Here is a 13,409-nt window from a genome sequence, read left to right as displayed (position 1 = left end):
CCATTAGAAGAGTGCCTTAACAGGATGAGCCACCCAGCAGCCTTACCTGGGACATGTTAACAGAACCTTCAAAAAAGGGCAGTATCAGTAGAACTGTTTGGGGTTGTACTCTTACCTCATCCAGATAGATGATCACATGACCTTCTTCCTTTTCAACACGCTTCACACTGGGATCAGCTTTCAGCTGCAGAAATGATACATATTAAAGGACAGTATTTAATAAAATTACATTTATTATTTTAATAATTGAATACTTCTTTTTGTGGCCAAATAATAAAACCCTAAACGTAGGTCAATTTGTATTTTTGCCCTCTTCTCTAAAGATTTCCTGACATGCACATGAGGATTGTCATCCAGGCACAACTGAAAAAACATACCCCTCAAAACTTCATTTAACCTTGAAACTGTCTGTGACTCTAACCCCTACAATATCCTCAGGAATGGTATAAACTGCATCTGTGCAACAGCTGGCCTTCACTAAGAAGAATAGTATAATCACACAAATAGTAGCCAACACATGAACAATGATTTGCTTTTATTGGTGAAGAACTGCAATTATGCCTATTTATGTAGACTATGGAAGTTTCAGATAAATAAACACCCTCAATGACAACAAATAATGACACATAATACACATAATACATAATAACACCAAAGGAATTCATACACATATTCTCTCATGTCTCACACTAAGTAAACAAGCAATATTTCAAAGTGTTGCAAAGAAAATAGCCCCTTAAAATATATATTCCTTTTATTTTGAAGGAGATATTCTGCCATGTCTGGACAATTTGCTCACCTGTATGAGTGAGCTTTTATCCAGGAGGAATCCTGACAGGAGACGGATACTGATGATCACCATGTTGGTTTCCTCTCGCCCACCATTGTACCTGTTGAACAAATAGAGCTGTTTCTTTTCTCTCTCACTTTGGAAAACCCGGCAACAGCTTGGAAATGTATTCATTTTAGAATAATTTATTATTATGACTATTTTTTCATTATTCTTATGATTCATATCGTTGTTGTTATGATTATCATATGACTCCGACTATTCATATTCTTATTATTATTATTTTATTGTTCTAATTGTTGTTATGATTCATTATTACATGATTACTGCTATTCATATAATTATTATTATTAGTATTAGTAATAGTAATAATAATAATAATAATAATAATGATAATAAAGCAATTGTGACAACCATATATGTGAAGTTAATGTTTTATTAAGCCTTTATTTCAATATTTAGCTTAATCAAAACATTAAATAACACCATATTGTGGACAGGAGATATGCATACATAATAAGGTTATAATTTATTTAAATGCCAAGAAGCTGCAAATATTATTTATCATACTGTTTTTTATTATAATAAAATTCTGCCATTCAGGCATTAGCAAACCATGAATTTTTTCTGTGTTATGAAAGCGGGTATATTTTATTAATACAAATAGTGTGTGAGGTGTGTCATCCAACCAAAGATCTTTATATAGAGCAAGCTTCAGCATATACTGCTCATAATATTACTGGTTGCTTTCCAACAGTAGATTACATACATTTTGTCCATATCACTGTTCAGCCAGGAGCTGGCTTTATGGTCTAAAGTCAAGCATTAAAGACTGCAGTACCTGTAACCCACACTACCTGGTAGGATCACTGTAAAAACAGAAACAAACCCCACCTAACATGCACAAAAACTGTCAGGGATGTCTTGTTTGCACTGCTGCAGACCCCTGTCGCATTGGCACTGATGGTGAAAGAGGAGAAGTCTGGGGGAGGGGGGATGTTGTACTGCAGAGTAATCTGAAAGAGAGAGAAAGACATTTGACGAGGACAGAAATGACTGGAACATGTTTGTATCACAGTAACTACAGAAACAAAACAGACCACATATTAACAGTTTCCTGATTTTCAATCATGAGTTTGATGTATGGCAATATTGATCTGGACCCAAAAGCCATTTACAGATCAGGATTTCCAGACCTCTGATCTTTATCTGCCCCCACACTCCAGTACCACAGGTGGCAGTGGGCACAGTAGTGATAATAGCAGAGTTACCGCTACTACAGAATCCAGTGCTGACCTGCACAAATGCACAAGTCTCGCCGTTGGCCTTAATGTTGTAGACTCCAGGCACCTCCTGCAGCTGCTCCTCCTGGTACAGCAGTCTGTTGTGCTCATCCACATGGAACTGACTTTTATATCCACCAGTAGAGGTCACCGTCACTGTGCTGGCACCTCCCTTACTGAAGGTGGCAGTAGCGTACAGCGTCAGAGCCTGCAGAGCCACCACTGTGTCCTAATGAGCGAGAAGGAGAAAAGAGAGGGACGAGAGGAGAGAGGGAAAAAAGGAAAAGGATGGAAAGAGAGATGGTAGCTTACAAAACAAGAAGAAAGAGATGTACAATAGAAAGTTAAAGAGAAACAAAGAGCAAACCGATAGAGAACCTGTGTGGAGGAGAACCCGCCGTGGGGGTTCTGCTGGTGTGTCAGCCAGTGAACAATGGAGGTGGCGTAGCCCAAGTCAAAGTCAGAAAGGGGAGGCCCAGAGAGGAGGGCTAGGAGCATGTAGGAGGTCATCTCCACTGCTAGAGAGTCTTTTCCAGAAGCCCCAGCTTTCTCCCAGTGACGGCCTTGTTCTAAAAAGCAGGCACAGGTAAGAACACATCTTTCTATTTACCCACACATTTCACCCCTTGAATTCATAGAAGTATTCAGAAACATACTGTCACATGTTATAGCAAAAAAAAAGATTTATTTATTTATTCATCAACGTTTTAAATACTTTTGTTGTTTTACTGATTTTTATTTGTCTTATTGCCTATGTCACTTTTATTGATTTTTTACAGATTTTTTACAATTTAAAGCACATTGCATTGCATTCAGTTGCACAAAATGAGCTAAACAAATAAAGATTGATTGATTGATTGATAGTATACTCCTTATGTAAAGTCATTTAAATATTATCAGGGTAAAACCTTCCTGTGAAAAACTCTGAACACTTTAGAAATAAGCTGCAGTTTTCAAGGTGCACCTGTCTCTGACAGTGAAACAGTGAAGAGCTTCCAGTCCTAATGAAACAGGACCTGTGGTGCTGGAAACTATCAAGCATGAGAGTAAGGGGCAGATACCTGTGATTATGGCCACTTTGTCCAGACGGTCAATGAGACGAGCCCTCATAACACTGTCTCCAGCCAGGGTGAAGGTGTAGGAGAGCAGGGCAGTGGCGTAGGTGCTGCTGATCTGATCTGAGGCCTGTCTCAGACATGCCAGACTCCTGTTCACCATGGGATCCTGACACACAAAAGAGAGGAGCTCTATATTAAAATGTATAAATAAGTGTAAGAATATGAAGTCTGATAAAATAGTACAATATGTACTTGTATGTACAGCATGTTTATTACCATATTCAGTTTTACCTATATTTCACTGAATGTGTTTAATAAAATCTTGGCTTGAGCAACTCAGTCATGAACTGCTGGTTAAAGTTGCTTTTGTTGGATTCAGTTGCTTTTGTTTTGTTTTGGTTTTGTTCAGTACTCAGCGACATGGCAAAACAAATCCACAGTACTCCCATGGAGCTAAGTGTGACTCCATATTCAGCCAGTTGATTCTCCAAGATTTTAAAACACAGCTAAGGATAGGATGTTGTGTAACTGCTCTGAATGCAATTTCTTTTCAGATGTCTCCAGCTGGATAAACAATGTAGTTGGCTATACATAGCAATCCCAAATGTATACATACAGTACCATTATTTTGAAGTCATAACAACCAAAGTTTCTAGTTTTGTCATGATTTTGTGCTGTTTATTGATCCAAATTGGTTATATAAACAAGACACTTTTGAAATAATCAGACGAGAATGAAAAGAACAAAAAGATATTACATTAAAGATGGCAATTCTGATTGACCCAGCCGGTGAAAATGCAATGCACTTACTCAAGCTAATTTGAGCACTTGCAAAACTCAAATAATTGCAAAGCAGACGGCGGTTTCTTAGCTGGTACAGATTGGTGATAATATGGACTCCCATCGGTCCAGGTTAGCTGGAGGGTACTCACAGTGCTGTTAGTGCCCAGCTCAAGGAGAGCAGCTGTAACATAGGCTGTCAACATCACCTCATCACTGACTCCACCCTGTAAGTAGACACAGAACATACCATTGCAATGCCTGGGGAGTACTGGAGACAAGCAGAGAAGCTACTGTAAGTGTGACAGTGCAGAAGCAAAAATATTCAAAGATCCTTGAAGACAGCAAGAATAATTATGTTCACATTCGGGGGGAGAGCTAAAATATGTAAGAGAGCATTCTTCACCATACCAATGAGCATACGTGTGTGATACTGTGTGTGCTGTGCAATTGTGTGTGTGTGTGTGTGTGATACTATAGGTGTGCACATGATTATATGTGATTGTGTGTGTGTGTGTTTGCGCTCACACGTGTGTAAATTCCTGTGTATTCACTTTCAGCTCACCTTCATTCCATTGTCAAAAAGTTTCCCCACAGACTTTATGCAGCCATCTTCTTGTTGCTGATGGTTGAGCCATACTTTGGCACTGGTGATGTATTTTGGGTCAATAAAGATGTATCGAGTTGCACCTCCAAAAGACTTCATCACAAAAGCAGTGAGCCTGGACACACAGATACAGAACAGCAGATGTCAGCTCTAAATCCTTGTGCTAGAATGGGAGATATGTGTGTGCTTTTGTGTGTGGATTCTAGCCAGTTAGTGCTTCTTAACTATGTTATGGATATAGCTTTGTGTAAACCTTTACTCCATCTGGCTTGCTGCTGTTACTGTAACATTATGTGTGTGTGTGTGTGTGTGTGTGTGTGTGTGTGTATTTGTCAGTGTTTTATTATTAGCTCTTCATTCATTGAAGTGAGCTTGTATGTGCTGTAACTGGTCTAAGTAATGTGGCTGTCAGCAAAAGCATGTCTTAAAATCTGGTCGCCTAGAGTAGACTTAGTGAAGAAAAAATTATGGATAAGTTTGCACATTTGTTTGAAGTTATGAGTGTCAAGAAATTAACATTTATTATTATATTTATCTGTTTTGGAAGAGTTTTGTTTGTGAGTGAAAAAACATACTGGTGAATCAATTATTTTGTAAAACACAAAACATATTTGTGAATCTCATTTCATTTGCGTGAGGTTGATATTATTTTTTTAATGACACAAAATTGCACATGCAGATACTCTAATGGTGGTTGCTGTGTCTGTGCACAGGTGAACTGCAGTGATGGGCCTCCCTCCTCAGTGTGAAGCTGAGGAGGGAGGCAGAGTGAACACTCAGACTGACCAGGTGTTCCCTGAAGAGTCCCTCTGTCCAAAGGCGCTATAGGAGCCGTCATTGTGCTTGTAGTTCAGCTCTCGCTGATATCCTGCAGGAAACAGTGATTACAGAGAAGCTGGAACCCCTCTTTTCTACACCGCTACAGAGAACATAAACAATCAAGCTTCATCTTTGCATGTTCATGTGTTTGGATGGTGATAAAGAAATTAGAGGAAATTCATAAGTTGGATTCCGTGGTGATCACTCCCCTATCTACTAGTCAGCCAATGAGATATCTGCTCTACTGCCCAACCCTGCCCCTCTCACCACTCTCCAGGAAGGTAATGGCTTTGCTCTTGATCTCTGGTGTCAGCTGCTCTGTGATCTCCAGGTACCTGAGGATATAGATGTTGGGGGCAAAAAGCACCATGTTCTGCTCTCCACAGCCAAATGGCATAGCCAGCAGTCTGTCCAGATTCTCTAAGGCACGCCCCATCAAGTCACCTGTCAGAGGGGGTAGACACCTGGTAAACACATATACTCAAATCAAGCCCAACAAACAATCCTGCTTCAACCTCAATACACACTCTCTCATACCCACATCCACATACCCACAACAAACACACACGCACACACATACAAAAACACACACACACACATCCATATGTCCACAAAAACACACACACACGCACACACGCACACACACACACACACACACAGCTAGCTATCTTAAAGCCTTAGCTTTGGTTTGCTTGTCACATACCCAACAGAATAGTCAACAAACTGATAATGATTTCAAACTCAATTTGGCCATTCAAAGTCAATGAAAGGGTTATCCACAGTGACTAAATGTGAATAGTATGAGACTTTTCGAAAATGGCATGCGGCACCCGATATTATTAAATAAAGCCAAGGCATATTTTCATCTAATCTACAATGATTACAGACAAAAGGGTATTCTACTTGAGTGTGATTCACCACCAACACCTTTTACTATTATACAGCAGGATAATGCAGTTAGTATAACAGTAATAACAGTAACAGCAGAGTGATTTTTTTTCATGGTATTTACAAGAATATGTGTTTCATGATTTTACAGAAACAACTTAAATGGGGGGACTCTACATAAAAACAACTGTTTCTATAAAATGATAAAACATGTATGTAAATACCATGAAATAAAAGCCGCTTGTCTGTAATTTTGTCTCATATTCATCTTTTGATCTCAAATCCAGATGACTTAAGTATATTGCAAAAATAACAAATTTCACTTTACTGTTACCATGTTTTTGCACTGTCTACTGAAGCAGGTTAGGTTAAGCAAATCAGGTTAAGTACCTTGCTCAAAAGCACAACAATAAAGTCCAACCTGGGAATCAAAATTACAACTTGTATGTTACATACTAAACTACTAAATCTTCTGTTGTTATGATCCTTAGACTTTGTTTGTTTAGTGGAATTAATTTACTGATTATCGAAACCTATTTTTTTCTGGGGTCACCAGATGAGTGCAGAGCGACTGAACCCACCTATGTCGGGTTTTTTTATCCTGCTGTCCACCAGGGGAAGTCATCCCCACCAGAGTTTAATGAGGTCGTAAGCTACCAGGAATGATCATTCTGATCTTGGCTTGCTAATTGTTCATGTGCTTGAATAACCTGCGCTTATAAGGTGCTTATATTGTGTTCAGCCTGCTCAGCCTTGGCATGAGTTCAAGCCAATGTGTTGCTTGCTGCTTATTTCTCAAGTTGCCTTGGCTTTGTATTGGGATTTATTAATGGACTTTCTGAACCTTTGTTGGCTTTTTTTTTGTTTGTTTCCTTCTTCATTACTACTTTTATGCCAAGTAAAACCTTTTAGATTTTCTATTTTTGTGCCATCTCTACAGCTGGGTTCATCCAGCTCTAGCCTGGTCTTGTAGTTACAGCCAAGAGCGCTTACCGCAGCGGCCGCTGCTTGATTCCAGACCAGGGCCCAGACCCTGACACTGGGCAATGTAATCAGCTGTAGTGCTTTGCCCCCCCGCCAAGTCTACCGGCCACAGTCCAAGACTGTGGGGCTCATCTATGCACCAGAGCATGGTGCCCATACCCACAAACCAAATTAGCCACTCTGCAGTCCCTTATCATAAACCAATTTTGTAATTAAAATGTTATGGCCATGATGTCACATGATTACCAAAACCAAATGTTACAATAAATTATTCTGTGGAGGTGCATTATTTTATACTTTTGCATACATGGTGAATAAGGAATTACACTTCAAGTATGATGAAACATTCTATTTCACATGGATGGGTGTCAGTCATGAGCAAATATAATCAGCTTTAAATTCAAATATTAAGGAAATACTCAACTGCGCAGCACAATATCTGTTAAGGTCATAGTCTCCTGATGTTGTAATCCACCCACATACACTTGGCTCACCCCATAACATCTGAACCTAAGATGTACTTAGGTCACACTATTACTACTACCACAGCTACAAACTTTATTAAAACCATTTTGGAGTACTTTGATTTAGATGTTTCAGCTTCCTCCTTGTCTATCAATGATCTAGCCGAGGGATTGGCATTTGCACTACATAAAACCCATGATGTAGCTGCTCCATTATAAAGTAAAACAGTTATTGAGAAGAGACTTGCACCTTGGTATACTGAACATACATGGGCTCTTAAACAGTTTTGTCAACTGGAACGCAAGTGGCGTTCCACTAAACTGCAGGTATATCACCTAGCATGGAAAGAGAGCTTTGGTGCCTATAAGCATTCTCTCTCCAATTCAAGGTCTACTTACTTTTCAAAGCTAAAAGAAAATCAGAATAATCCCCATTTCCTATTCTAAACATTTGCCGATCTAACTAATAATCATGCAGCAACTAAACCTCAAATTCCAGCTTCTCTTAGCAGTAATGATTTTATTTCATGACTTTCTTTTGCAGTAAAATAATAGGAATTCGAGAAAACATACTTGCTTCCACACTCATCAACAGCAGTTTTATCGATATCACAGAACTGCCTCCTAGACACATAGGAGGACTGGAATCCTTTACTCCCATAATTCTGAGTGAACTGGTCAGACAGAGCTGAATGTGGACATTAAGTTGGTCTTGATTTCACATATAAAATATCCAGAAGGAGGAGAGAATTTACTCACCCAGGACTGAGACAGAAGCCTTGGCAGAACCATCCACAAAAACCTCTGGCAGCTCCAGGGAAACGGCCTTCTCCACAGGTCCGTCTGGACAGAGAGACAACCAACAGGGAGGAAGATTCAAGAACCACACACAACTTTTTTGTCATCACTGTACTGTACTGAGAAACAATCCCACACAGCTGGTAATATTCCTTATTAAGGGGATGATTCCATTGAAGAGTAAAATTGTTAAATAATAATAATAATAATAATAATAATAATAAAAGGCGTTTTCATTTACCTCTAATTTTTTTTGAAAAAAAGAAAAAAGTTACATTAAGTTAAATTCACAGTAAAACACTTCCTATAAATTAAAATTGCATGCACCAAACTATTAACTGATGCTTATTTTTTTATATAAACACTATATCATCATGTTAAATTTTCATATACATGAAAAATGTAAATGTGTTCTTGATTTGTTACATTTTTGCATTGATGCTTTTCTATTTGTAGGAGAGAGGAAAGGGGAGACCTTGAGGACACAGCAGTGCGTTGTGACTGATGGTCTGTTCTGTGCCCTCAGGCTGAAAAAGAGAGAGATCAGGACATTCAGAGAATCAGCCCACATCATAAACATGCCCTGTCTAAAACCTCAACATAATACTGTACTCTATAACATAGCTGTACAGTTCCAAACATGGTAAAATATGAAATAGTAAATATACACTTTTCATGTCACTCCGCAATATTTTTCACATATAAATGTATATTGTTGAATAATCTTTACAACATTTGCAGGTAAAACTCATATTAAAAAAGCAAAATACATCTTTAAAAGTGGATTGTAATAAGTTTTAGTACAAAGACCATTCCGGCTTTTTCAGCATGGCTCATTTCAAATTATTTTCGATCATTCCTATCGGTTATAATAGTACCTGCTTCATTGTTAAGGTTTTGTTCTCCATGTTAAAAGTATTCAATGGCATCATATCGAGATACAATTTTACCTCAAAGAAGCCCAGATCATCTAAACCTATTATTTGGAAGTGAAAATGATTGTGAAAGTTGAAATGTTGAAATAAAAATAATTGTGTTTTAACTTTCAGTGACTAATTGTACAATTGAATTTCTATAAAAACAATTAGTTGATCTAATATGGGGAGAATCAGGAAGGAATGTGAACATGGATGGTTAGTTTAGTGTTAGTTTAGTTTACTGTCATCTAGCACACTGGTGGATGCAGTTTACCAGCTTGCTAAATTAATTATTTTTATTTAAGTAATCCAATCTCATTTATTTTTTTCAGTTTTGCCTTGAGAGTTGGTCTCTCTTGCTGAAAAGCTAATGGACACAGTAATGGACACAGCTTGCTAGCAAGGAAGCAACTAAGAAGGTTCTATAGCTATCTTGATAGCTACTTGATAGCTAGTAATAATTCCTATTTTAATGATTACCACATTTTCTATATATTTTATACCCACTACTACAAGATACCTCATGGCTCCCCATTAATGTGACCAATTTAATTTGACTGATTTAACTTAGTAGCACAATCATTTTTTTTTTTTTTTACTTTTGGTTGCCATTCACAACCTTTAGACTTACTGGAAAGTGGAGATAGTGTTATTCTTTTGGGAACACATTACACCCATGGGTTGTCAGTTCTTTAATAAATATATGGCCGTCTGGTTTCTCACCTCCACAAGCAGTGTACGGACAACGGTGTCGATTTGTCCCCTCTCAGGCACGGTGACCACCTCATTGCCACACAGCTCCTCAGTGCTCAGGGCTTCTGCACTCACTGTAATGTTCACTCGACCTTAGAGTGCAAAGACAGAGCCTCATGAAAAGCTGCCAGAGGATAGGAGGTCTAAAATGAAAAAAAAAAATCTGGGTACTTCTCAGTTATAGTCCAAACCTATCCAACACACAATAATATTATATTGGCTTTAGAGATAATATATTGTTTACCCAAGAATGTTTTAATTATTATTTTCATAAGTAAACACTAAGCCCAGTGTAGAGCCCATAATTTGCCATGCAGAGGGGGCACTGTGACTGACCCAAAGTGGTTGCCGTGACGACCCAGGTGAAGGTCTCACTCTCCTCGCCACAGAGACATCGCCTGTACTGGCAGCCGTCGCACGGCTGGCCTGTGAACTGTGCCGACTCTCTCAGGCTGACATGCACCTGAGAAACAGGAAAACCACTTACAGTAAGAAGGGGAATTGATGATGGGAACAGTTCATTAGCCCATCTAAGCCACATTTCCCCCACTGTCTCTCTTTTTCACCAGTGGCAGTTCTTGGCCTGCTGACAGATCCATCCATCCATTATCAGTACCTGCTTTGTTTCATTTGACTTGGTAAACTAAGATTGGCAAGTTAGATTTAGTTGTTGAAACTGCAAAACTGTGTTTCATCCATCCGTCCATTATCTATACCTGCTCATTCTGGTCAGGGTCGCAGGGGGTACTTGAACTATCCCAGCATGCATTGCGCGAGAGACAAGAATACAGCCTGGACAGTTTGCCAGTCCGTCATAGGGCAAACACACCATTCAATCACAGGGGCAATTCAGACTCTCCAATTAACCAAGCATGTCTTTGGACTGTGGGAAACCGGAGTCCCCCGAAGAAACCCATGCAGACACAGCACGTTTTATACATAGTCCCCCCCATTTCAGGCACCACAGACCAGAAAGGTGGAAGTGATATGGAACCTGAATCAAATTAATGATATGATTCAATATAATAATATAATATCAATACATGGAGGCTGACACAACTCTCTAAGACTGCAAGATAATGATGCCTCCTTCTCTACAGAGGCTTATAAAATCACTGATGGCCACATGGAACATTTGAATTTGCTGAAATAATGTTTTTTTTAAATCCACTTTGTGTATCAGGTATTATGCTTGTCGGTTTTTACGCATCTAGTGAACATATTAGTGTAAAAATGAATATATGTCTTTGCTAAGTAACATGATTTGTCTTTAATTTCTGTGAGAAATACTCAATTGACTTATTTGGTTTATTACCCCTATCATTAGCAATCACATGAGATTTAACCAACATTGGAATACATATATATGCTTTCAGTACTTAACCACTCACTGTTTAGATAGAGACATTCTTTACTGATTTTTGTTCGGAACCACAGCAAACCGTGGTATAGCCATGGCTGTGCAGCGAGCAGTGTCTCACCATGATGCACTTGGAGAGGTAGTTGAAGACCGTGGCCTTCAGTGGGAACACCTCTTCACGGATGACGGAGTACGGTAGTGTCAGGCTCACAAAGAAGGGCTGGAAGGCCGTGAGGCTTGTGCTGGTGGCCAGGCCGAATCCTGCTGGAGAGGTGCAGAACCCGCTTGCTCCCCATTTGGTAATAGTGTCTGGGACGGTCTGCTCCACTGTTACTCTGCCTGAATCTCTGTAAGAAGGGGGAAGGAGAAGGGGGCACAGCCCATCAAGAAATGCAGACTACAGCACAGACAGACCACGCTTACCTTCAACCCTGTTAAGTAAATGATCCATTATTGTAGCTTACAGCATATAGATCAGCTGATATTGTAAATAGCATGAAATATCCAGATGACTTAAAAATTAGTGAAATTGCGCTAAATCTAAGATACTTATCAATCAGCTATCAAAAGAAATTTAGAGTGCGTTTTCCCAACATACTATTTACATTAATAACATTCTTAGATGTGATGGACACAAAACATAAACTACCAGGGGATGTTACTAGTGAGATTGTATATGACATGCCTCGAACATTTATCTGTCTGTCATTCTGACTTTGACAAAACGTGCTTAGAACAATAAACAAGTTATTAGGCTGAGGATGTTCTCATTATAACATTATCTCACACCACAAGGGAATCTAATCAGAATGTCCCCCAATGCTTTCAGTTAACTTTGCAGAATTATGTGCTGTGGACTGGCTGATGTGGTCTCAGAAAATGCGTTCAGATTATTTTGGGATCAATTACTCCTACAGTATGACACCCAAAAACAAAAATCACCACTAAGTATCTCCCTGGGCCATTACTGTCACAAGTGTCCTTTTATATCTCCACTGACATTTTTCTAGTACTGCATTTCAAGTTTTTCTACTCTAATTGAAAGAAGAATTGGAGTCATTAATCTGAGCTTCGTTTTACTGGTTTCACTTCATTGCATCTAATAGTACAATTTTTGGGCTTCACATGAAATCAGTCTACTTATAAACATATCTTGTGTGTGAAATGTGCAAATTGTGTGTTTTATTTGTTATGAGAGAAAATACATACCATACCAAATGCATACCAAATTTTAAGCAAAAATAGCTTTGGTGGGGCATCAGGTGACACATACAAAATCATCACATTTTCAGTTTTATGTTCATAATTGAAAAAGGTACTATTTTGTAACACTTGTTGGTAATACTGTAGTTAGTCAGATCTATAACAAGAAGAGTTTAAATAAATAAATAAAGAGTAAATGGTGGATAGTCAGATATTTATCCTAGGGTGTATCTATCTATCCTTTGTGTGGCTAAATGCTCTCTAGGATGGGTCCCTTGGTCAGTGATACACACCCCACCGGTACCAGCTCCCAGATCCAGGTCTCGGGGAAGAACGTGCGAATGGTCTCTGGTGTTGTATTGCCCACAGCTGGAACTGTCACTACCTATGGTGCTATGCTCCTCAATTCCTTGTCAGTGTCCAGGCACAAAGATACAGCATACAGATAAGGATCTCAAAATAAATCAAAATCTGTCTATCAGAGTATCTCACCATTCAGAACAAATATAAGGGACACGCAAATAATACATTTAGCAAAAACTATATTAATTACTAAAGCAAGAAAGCATGATTAAAAGACCTTTTTTCATGCATACCCCATGCAGTAATATGTTCCATAACCATCTACAAAAGCATCAAAATCTTATAAAAATGAACAAAAAAAATCGAACGAAAATTGAACACAGACATTACACGTGGCCCAAT

General features: G+C 38.8%; 1 protein-coding gene across 1 annotated transcript in view; it reads right to left on the bottom strand.

The window, feature by feature from the left end:
- Positions 1-13,409, bottom strand: part of LOC135262555 (alpha-2-macroglobulin-like) — a 33,254-nt gene that overhangs the window by 6,334 nt on the left and 13,511 nt on the right. Inside the window, exons 19-34 of the mRNA XM_064349568.1 lie at positions 12,998-13,089; positions 11,623-11,848; positions 10,478-10,604; positions 10,112-10,233; positions 8,947-8,998; positions 8,433-8,516; positions 5,605-5,781; positions 5,305-5,386; positions 4,477-4,633; positions 4,064-4,138; positions 3,135-3,297; positions 2,452-2,642; positions 2,087-2,302; positions 1,685-1,806; positions 800-890; positions 116-184 (exon numbers count right to left, since the gene is read on the bottom strand). Of these exons, the coding sequence (XP_064205638.1) occupies positions 116-184; positions 800-890; positions 1,685-1,806; positions 2,087-2,302; positions 2,452-2,642; positions 3,135-3,297; positions 4,064-4,138; positions 4,477-4,633; positions 5,305-5,386; positions 5,605-5,781; positions 8,433-8,516; positions 8,947-8,998; positions 10,112-10,233; positions 10,478-10,604; positions 11,623-11,848; positions 12,998-13,089 (2,046 nt within the window). The remainder of the gene's footprint in view (positions 1-115; positions 185-799; positions 891-1,684; positions 1,807-2,086; positions 2,303-2,451; positions 2,643-3,134; positions 3,298-4,063; positions 4,139-4,476; positions 4,634-5,304; positions 5,387-5,604; positions 5,782-8,432; positions 8,517-8,946; positions 8,999-10,111; positions 10,234-10,477; positions 10,605-11,622; positions 11,849-12,997; positions 13,090-13,409) is intronic.

This window comes from Anguilla rostrata, chromosome 9 (assembly GCF_018555375.3).
Source record: "Anguilla rostrata isolate EN2019 chromosome 9, ASM1855537v3, whole genome shotgun sequence".
Lineage (NCBI taxonomy): Eukaryota > Metazoa > Chordata > Actinopteri > Anguilliformes > Anguillidae > Anguilla > Anguilla rostrata.
Note: the sequence above shows the minus strand (reverse complement) of the source record. Positions and strands in the feature narration are given on the sequence as shown.